Here is a 9,581-nt window from a genome sequence, read left to right as displayed (position 1 = left end):
TGCGCACTGGTGCGCAGTCATGTTGGAACAGGAAGAGCCCATCCCCAAACTGTTCCCAGAAAGTCTGGAGCATGAAGTTGTCCAAAATGTCTTGGTATGCTGAAGTTATACGAGTTCCTTTCACTAAACTAAGGCCCCGAGCCCAACTCCTGAACCCCACCTGAGACTTTACACTTGGCACAATGCAGTCAGATAAGTACCGTTGCCTCTGCAACCACCAAACCCAGACTCATCCATCGGATTGTCAGACAGAGAAGTGCAAACTGTCTCTCCAGAGAACATGTCTCCACTCCTCTCTAGTCTGGATGGGTGAGTGAATACTTTTAGCAGTTTAATGTAGGTGGATAGTTACATGATGGATGAATGGATTGACGAATGGATCGATCTATGGATAGACAGATGGACAACAGCGATGGCCATGTTAGCAAGTGAGCTTTCAGAAAGAGTAGAAATACTGATATTTATCTTTGTGTCGTATTGATTTTTGTGTATCATATCAAACAAAATGTTCCGAGTTGACTTCAGCGCAGAGAGAAGTCCGTCTTATGGTGTTTGGTTCACTGTCATCCTGTCAGGTTTCCTGTCTTGTTGCCGTCCTGTTGGCTGAGCCCTTTGTGACCCTTTTATAAATAAAGGTTTACGCACAAACTTACTGCTGATAACACCACACATATCTATGTAAGCCCTGCACCCATCCACCCATTCAACCATTCCTACCAGCTGTCTCTCTCGTCTTCATCCCTCCATTCCTCAGCTGTCTGACAGAGGAGAGAGGGAATAATTAATAGTTCATTTTCCGGAGTGCTTTGACTTTTTCTTGGAAATGACTAAGACGCCGGCCGAATTCATGACTTTTTCTCTCTGTTGTGTCCGTTCTCTTTTTACCTAAACCATCCTTCCACTCCCGTCCCAACCACCTTTTAAGTTTTACGTGTTTTCATCCATCTCGATGCTCTCTCTTTCTCTCTCCAGTTAATACGCTCTAAACCAGGACAAGTTTGTGTGAAGCCTATTTACTGACTCACACAGCCGCAATAAATCCCTGCAAATGCTCCGCTCACACACAAACACACTGAACCACTGACTCTGAAATGCCTATTTAAAAATTCTGTTTAGTTTTTTTGCTCCCTGCTGAACTGATGGACTCAGAAATAACTTTAAAAATATGATCTAAGGGTGAGGATGATATTGCACATAGTGGAAAAGTAATGCAATTTTATTTTGGGTTAAACTTTAGCTTCTATTTGACGTTATTCATGTCAAGAGCGCCATCACCACCAGGCCTATTTGAGGCCAAAGAAAACAACAACAAAACATCTCAATCTGGATAAAGGTTTAGGGCTTACATTCCTGTAATAACAGTCTTTTTTTCAAAATTGACTCAAAAGCTGTTTCATAGACTGGTGTGGGTTATTGTTTCTTCATCATTTAAGCTGGAAAATGACTGGAGACGTTTCCAAAACACGGGACTGGTCTTTAACCTGCCAGCTCCCCTCGTAAAAAGCCAGAGCGACGCATTGTGCCAAGGTGCAAATAGCACAGGTGATAGTCTGGTAAATACACAGAGCGAGTGGCTGGCATGCATCTCTGCTCTGGCCTTTCCACTGCCCTAACTATTCACAGACAATTTAATGTACTGCAAACTGATTTGAAGTGGAACGATCCAGAACCCGCTGAAGTTCAGACTCTAGACTTTAATGAAAAGGGTTGAACAAAGTCATAGCATTAGCTATCACTATTGTTAAGGTATCTATGCATAAAAATGAAGCAGATGATTCCCTGGATGGTGCTTTGCAGTTTATATGGACAGTGGCCCAAAACATGCAGTCGAAGCAACCCAGATAAAGTTAACAGCTATTACTTGATCTAAGGCTACGTTCACTCTGCAGGTCTTAATGCTCAATTCCGATTTTTTGATCATATCCGATTTTTTTTGTCTGCTTGTTCACACTACAAATAAAGTGCGACAGCAAACGCGCTCTAGTGTGAAACCTCAAAGCGGCCGCATGCGCAAAAGAAGACGTCACACACAACGCGCGCTGTTTAGACCCAGAGCAAACAATATTGTTTGACTGATGGCCCTTAATATAAAGACTTCGTACTTTACGTTTCCCAATTTTTGCTTTAAGTTATTTTGTTATTTACATAATAATGTAAATAACCTAATAATGATCCTTATTGCTGTTTTAGAGGAGCGGTGCTTCAAAGGATAGACTAACATCTACACGGGATGGACAGGAAGCGTTCGCGATGTCTTCTCCGGCGCTGATAATTGGCGTCTGTCTTGTGTCAGTGACGTAAAAGACGGATTTAATGCGACATGACCATCAAACAGCAGTCGCTTTCTAAAACATCGGATTCAGTACCACATACGAAAGTGACCCAGATTGGATTTGAAAATATCGGATTTGTGCCGTTCACACTGTCAGACCATGATCGGATATGGGTCGCATAGGGTCAAAAAATCGGATTTGATACGCTTTCGCCTGCAGTGTGAACGTAGCCTAAGTCTTAGTGTTGAAGACAAAACTAAAGGCAAGAGCCACAAACAGCAGACAACAAGAGGCAGACACAAAGGAAACACATGTATCTGAAAACAGTGTTGCATTTTAACAGGATATCCATTAATCATGTTAGTTCGTCAATTTACATTTGGGCCCCTGGGTATAAATGAAATACTCAACAGTTAATGCAACAATGCAGTTTTCCATTTTAAATCTGTCATGATGGAGTACAGGACCAAAATTAGGAAAATGTTTTTACTGTGCAAACATTTATGGACCATTTCGATTGTAGTTTAACTTTTAAATGCACATTGGCACATAGCATTTGTGCATAGTGTTGATGCCTGCATAATACACTATAAAGTCTGTAAGCACAGACTTAAACAGCTGTCAGACCAACCACAGCGCTCTCATCTCGTCTCCCACGTACAGCCCAGTGTATCCCAGAACAATGGGTGGATGCTATAAACTTATTTTAGTTTGGAAACACAGAGACACCATGGGAACCCCGAGCTAGTCCCCCCAATCCCTCGCTGTCACTCCAAATGACCCCACAAACACAGACAGAGATCTATATATTAAACCTCCTTTTTATTAAAAGCTAAATTAACTGCAGTGGTTAGAATGAAAACGCAGCAGCAGTGTGCTGATGCTCATGTTGTACATGACTCACAATCCTAAGCTGTATTCTTGAAATAATTTTTCATCATCCAGCCTGAAAAAGTTGGAAAAATATTAGATTTATGTTCAAAGTTTTGTTGTTCTGTGGATTCTTGGGTCACATTTGATTTGATCGACTTAAGCCATGTTTCTATGCGATCTGATTTGTTGTACACATGTGAAGCAGGCTTCTCTCAGGTCCTCCCGTAATTTCTGTTTATAAAAGTCACAGTTTGCGGATCAGGAGGATCAGGGACATGTCTAACAGTCTGCTGTTTTCCACACTACACCTCTCTGCGTAACACAGCCTAATTCAGTCATGTACTTGTAACTGTGGGACACATTAAGTAAAATATCACAGAACAGAGCACCGACCGATATAATCCAGGGCACCTTTACACCCCCGCGTTGTAAAAATTAGATAATCTGCTGATGTGTCTGTTGCTTAGTTTCCTGTAAAATTTCAGCTTCTTTGCTGGTTCGTTTTCTGTGATTCTTTGAAGCCTAATTAGCCAGCAGCTGCTGCGGCCTGACAGTAAACAGCTGGAGGGGATCGATCCAATCAAAAGATGAGATTAGCCAGACCGCAAATGTATCCGAAACAGTTCAGAAATGACCTTGACCTGAGGTCACAGACGCACACACAACAATCTCACATCACCTTAGAGAACTTCACAATGACAGACAGATTTTCTAGAGACTCACTAAAACTGAAACTGTCATATTTGTAAGGAAGCCACACACACACACACACACACACACACACACACACACACACACACACAGTCAGGCAGCAACTGTGGTCAACATTCCTCTGAGGCTCCACACCAAAGCTCAGTAATCCTTCACTCTCTCACACACACTGAAAGACACACATCACTACTACAGACCAGGAGATTACCTGTTGTTATAGAAACAATGTATCTAACCATAAATATTATTTAAATGTCAGATATTGCACAGCACTGTACATGCACAACTCTCTCACACACAGAGCCGAATGAACTGAGAACAGTAAACACTATTTATAGCCTGCACAGAAACACAACCTCACTGTGTGTGTGCTGTTTACAGATCCACGGGTCACATGTTGCATCTAAAAGGAAGCTGATGGTGGAGTTTTGGCTTTATGGAGAGCTGCCGTTCCACTTCCTGTTAATCCAGTTCTAAAGAAAAACTGGCTGTGATTCAGTTTAGGACACAGTCAGGCCGTTTGAGAGACGAGCCTCAAAAATTAGGGGTGAACACATTGAAACAGCTCGTGCCTTAACAACAACAAAAACATCAGCTAAAATTAGTTTCCCATTTTTTCTCCCGTGTTCATCTTCAGTCGCTCGTCATCACACAGGCTGTTGCACACCGTACTGTGAAAGGTTTTCCTGTATGTGAATTAAAAAAATTCTCTGAATCACAGTCTTTAACAGTTTACATTTAATGAAATTATATTTTTCAGAATGCTGATGGTGTCATTCTTTTGCATCTGATGGGTCGAAATATATTTTTTCTTTATCTTTGACATTGTCAGATCTTTTTAGTTTTGTGCATTTTCAACTGATTTGTCTTCCTGTTCTCCAAACAGTTTTCAAAATAGCAGCTGGAGTAATAAGAATTATGACCCAGAGACCCAAACTTAAAGTGAAACCATTTAACTTTAATATTTGCATTTTAAATCTAAAACTGAATCATTTGCATTAAATACAGTTCATTCAATGTAAACGTGAGAAAACGTGGATTTTCGTCTTCATACTTCTCACTCGTCTGTTTCTCAATGAAAAAGCTAAATGACATTTCTACTCATAAATCCATCATCCAGCGTCGGTTAAAGAAAAACAAACCATATCTTCTGTCTGATCTCACATAAACCTTAAATCCTACAAGTTTCCCAGATGTACAATTTAAAAAAACAAAAACACACATCTGTGTTCAGCTCGCTTTACAAACAGAAGCACAAATGAAATTGGCAAACACATGCTGCATGTTTCTTTCTATTTACATTTTCTTAAAGTTATTAAAGTGAGTCGAAGGTTAGTTTTACAAACACACATTTGCACACGTTAGAAGTTTTTATTAAACTTGGTAGAAACTTGAGCTCACCCCAAAACAGGAAGTTTAGTCTTTTTGCTCTTTCTCTTTATCACTAAAGCCATCAAACATTTTGTCTAAGTAATAATTTAGATAAAAAGAAGCAAAAAAAAGAAAGAAACTGAGGTTTTCCAGCTGCACCATGACTTTATTTTTGTCTGACTGCATCTTAAAAACCCAAAGATGTGACACAAAATGCACGAACTGCTTCCTACAGCGCCCCCTACTGTGTGGATGCCGGCATCTACAGCTTATTTCTCGTGAAACGAGTTGCTCATTAATGACAACTAATATCTGTATTCAAGTAAATAAGTACAGATTTCTGAAATATTAACAACTAAGAAGCTAGATGATAAATTAGACATTTCTAAGTACATTTCTTCAAACCAGGTACGTGATGTGGACATTTGTGTGTTATAGTTTGTGCATCTGTGGGTACACTTGGGTCTGATCAATGGAAGTTTTTCATGAGCGGGCGAGCGAGAGGTTCACAGATGTCCACGTGCCTACATGTTTTTTTCTGTTTTTGTCGTCATCTACAGAGGCTTGAGAATTTACAAGTTACCCGCGACCTTCAGGAAGACTTGAAGCCTAACAGGAATGAACTATTCTGTCTCCAGATGTTTGTGTCAGAGCGTAATCGCCTTGTGTTTCATATTTCATTTTTAAGACAGTCACGCAGCCCACACTGATCTGAAATGACTTTTATAACTGTGGCAGACTTGTGCTAGCTATATCTGTGAAGGTTCTCAGTCATCCAGGTCATCGTAGTCTAAGGAGCTTGGAGGGAAAAGCGTCTGGACTTCTTTAAGTTACTTGAAGTTACATGTTTCACCTCAAAAGCTAAGAGCTTAAAAATCTGGGACTCTCCACCATTTGACCTCAGAACTGAAGAAGCTTCTCGGATGACAGGTGAAACGTCTTCAAGAAAAATAAAGAAGTCCAGACACTTTTCTCTCCAAGCTCCTTAGACTCACGTGCTAGCCAGTTATTATATCGATATTTCTTTGAATAAGAGCTGAACAAGAATTTTGACAGCTGCGTCCATCTTTGGCTTTGTGTTTCCCTGTTTGTGCAGCAGAAGCTCATTTTAATCTCGCTTCATTTTATTGGTCAAACATTGGTTAGCAACTCACTTTTTCTTCTACTTTTGTTGTTTGGTTGTTGCTGGCAATGATTTTAGTGCATTACAGCTACCTCTGGTAGTATCAGCGCGCCAAACATACATTTTTATTATTACATTTTTTAATTAATGTGTTGAAAAATGATAACCATCCCTAATGTTTTCATTGAGGTGAATATTATTAATAATAATAATACTATTATGGGGTTTCAAGGTTCCAGATCTGATTTAAAACAGTTTAGCTGTGTTTTTCTCTCTGAACTTACTTGTGGGCTGTTTTCAGACAGCTTCGTGTTAGTTTAGCAATCAAGGAATTACTTTAGGAATTATTTTTGGACATGCTGTGCAATGCACTGCATAAATAAAATAGCCATGTGCTGGCTAATTTCTTTTACACATGTATTTTTCACAAAAGCCATAAACCTTTAATATGTGCTGTGTCCACAAGAAGTAAGCTTAATAAAATACACTTAATTTAAAATTGACCAGGTGGAAAGAATCCACAAACTTCTGCTGCACAAAGAAAACCACAGCTGCTTTATTTTAACCTGGGCCGTGAAGAACACCTGGAATGGGAAAATTTAGGACTAAATTTGTCCTGTGACCTGAGCAGGGAAGAAGCTGCAGGTTTAAGAGAGTCAGATCAGCTATTCCGATTATTATTGTCAACCAGCAATCTGCTGACAATCAGAACGTTAATCTGTTGGATATTTGCCGCTATGAAACTGTGTGAAAGCTGCATGTGCTTCAGCTGTTCTAGTGTTTCTGTCTTTGTGTCCATCAGTCCAGCTGGATGGCTTACAGATCTAGAGATGACCATGTAGTGAACATCAAATCCGTCTGTGTGCCAATGTGTCGAGTGTCTTTATGTTTTGTAGATCTGATGGTTTCCTCCTGCGGCGCTGGGAGGCACCGCGCCGCTCGCTCCGGCCTGGACGTCGACAAAGCCCATCCTCTGCCTCCTCTTCCTCTGCTCCGTCATCTGCGCACACACACACACACACACACACACACACACACACACACACAGAATCACTAAACGTCACCCAAGCTGTGATTCAGTGTGTTTATATGTGCTGCTGTGATTAGAGCTTTGCTCCTCAGTTATGGTGCCACTAATGTGATGCATTAAAAATGTTGTCCTAAAAAGATCAGCTGCCGATCCAGGATGAATTTCTGCTTTTAATGAATGAATAAAAGTATAGTCAGCATTTACTTGATTTGGGCTGCAGTGTTAGGATCTTCCAGCATGTCGTGGGGCAGAATATTCATAGACTTAAAAGTGCACCAACAATTTTTCACATGTTAACCCTAATATTTTGACCTATCGGGGACTTTTTGATTGTCTGAGGAAGCTGTAACATAACTTAAGATGGAAAACAAACCCTATACTTGGTAATGATTGCATATGATTGACTATTTCATCCAAACTCGTGTAGCTGACCCGACTGGTAACCAGTTAGCCTTGGCTGATAAAAGTAATTATAAACAGATTCATGTAGCTTAAAAAAGTTAAAGCGAGCTGTAATTTGTCAAATCAAAGTCAACTTTGTTGTTGTCAGTGCATATGTCACTTTGTGTGCAAATACCTGCTCTTTGAGCTCCGTCAGCTGGGCGGTCAGGGTTGTGACCACCTTCATGGTTGATACCAGTTTGTCCTGTAACTGCCTCATCTCGTTCTGCTCGCCATCGCTGTCTGTTACCACCAGTGACATGGCCTGCATCCGTGGAAACCAGTCCAGGTTGTTGTTCTGAAGCAGCAGAAGAAGAAGCAGTTTATTTGTGAACCTGAAATCGCAGCCATGTCACTTTTCTTTCTTTAACGTTTCACACCTTGATCATGTGAGCCACGTAGCTCTCCGGTCCTGTGTAGTCTGTCTTGTTTTTCTCGCGCACCAAAACGATAAAGTAGAGGTAGTTCCAGATATTGTGCTCCAGTTTGATGTGCTCTTCGAAAGACACCGTCTTATTGTCAAACTTGTCTCTCTCGAGGCCTGCAGCAAAACAAAGAAGACCAAGCTTCTTCAACAAATCTACTGTTAGCTGATTGGTTTGTTAGTCACATTGTGAAGAACGTCTACAAACCGCAAATGAAACATGTTGTTTTCAGAATTTCTTCCTTCTTCTGCTTCTCACTCCTCAGGTCTGCAAACGTGTCGATGATGACACCGAAGATCAAGTTGAGGACGATGATGATGACGATGAAGTAGAACAGCAGGTCATACACAACTCGAGCGGGAAACAGTGGCTCCTGAACACAGACCCGGGAAAGGTTTAGCCTTCACTCTGCACTAACTTCTTACCTGATGATCTTTTATCTATTTTAAAACTTAATCTTCAGAGCAGCTAGCAGTTATAGTCCTGCAGTTTAAGATCATTTTTTTTAGTAACAGCAAATTTAAAAACCAAACTGCACCTTTCTGTGGCAGAATATTTCCACATGATAAAGAAAACGTCAGATAAAAGCCAAAGATGTAGGCTGTGCATTTTGTTATCGGAGAGCAGCATTCAGGTAAAAACTGTCTCGTACATTCTTAGATGGTTTGCGGAGGACGTCTCCCACTCCTCCTCCATTCCTCAGTCCGTGGTTCAGCACAGTAACGATACACATCAACAGAGTGTCGCATGCTCGCTCAGAGTCTGGCACCTCTGAAACACACACACACACAAAGACTCATCAAGGACATTTAACACTAGATTTACTAAACCTGCGCAAATTTGCGTAACTTCCCTAAACCCAACACCCCCATGCATATTATGTAAGGTGTGGCTATATAAATGTATGTACAACTCTGTGTATATATGTTTATGGACAGGCATGCAATGTAGTGACAAGGATTGACAAGAACTAATATTGCATATGAGAAATATTGCACATAGAAACTAACATGGTGTATTGTACGCTGCAGGTAAGGAAAGACCTGAATCTCTCATGGTTGGGGGTTGGGGGAGGGTGTGTTTGCACAACAAAAGCAGGAGAACAATGGAGCTGAAGACCTGTGAAAATCTCAGCGGGGTGCCAAGAGGTGTTAGGGTCGGGGGAATTTACGCAAATTTGCGCAGGGCTAGTAAATCTAGTAGTAGGGACTTGCACCAGGGGAAAAAAGGCTCAGTAATTCTAGTGTTAACAATGATCAAATACAAAGTCGGTATAAATGTAAAGTTATGGTGTGTAAAAACTTTCACCACTAGTTCTGTTTTTCTACTGCTCC

The 9,581-nt window shown here is 40.8% G+C and overlaps 1 protein-coding gene across 2 annotated transcripts in view; it reads right to left on the bottom strand.

The window, feature by feature from the left end:
• Positions 1-4,794: 4,794 nt before the first annotated feature.
• itpr3 (inositol 1,4,5-trisphosphate receptor, type 3) overlaps positions 4,795-9,581 on the bottom strand; it is a 69,813-nt gene continuing 65,026 nt past the window's right edge. For both annotated transcript variants that reach the window (XM_084916330.1, XM_084916331.1), the window contains 5 exons: positions 8,900-9,018; positions 8,455-8,620; positions 8,203-8,363; positions 7,959-8,120; positions 4,795-7,351 (listed from right to left, as the gene is read on the bottom strand). In XM_084916330.1, coding sequence (XP_084772456.1) covers positions 7,235-7,351; positions 7,959-8,120; positions 8,203-8,363; positions 8,455-8,620; positions 8,900-9,018 — 725 coding nt within the window. In that variant the 3' untranslated portion in view covers positions 4,795-7,234. The remainder of the gene's footprint in view (positions 7,352-7,958; positions 8,121-8,202; positions 8,364-8,454; positions 8,621-8,899; positions 9,019-9,581) is intronic.

The sequence above is a fragment of the Perissodus microlepis genome, chromosome 20, assembly GCF_051167445.1.
Source record: "Perissodus microlepis isolate ML-2025 ecotype Zambia chromosome 20, ASM5116744v1, whole genome shotgun sequence".
Classification (NCBI taxonomy): Eukaryota; Metazoa; Chordata; class Actinopteri; order Cichliformes; family Cichlidae; genus Perissodus; species Perissodus microlepis.
Note: the sequence above shows the minus strand (reverse complement) of the source record. Positions and strands in the feature narration are given on the sequence as shown.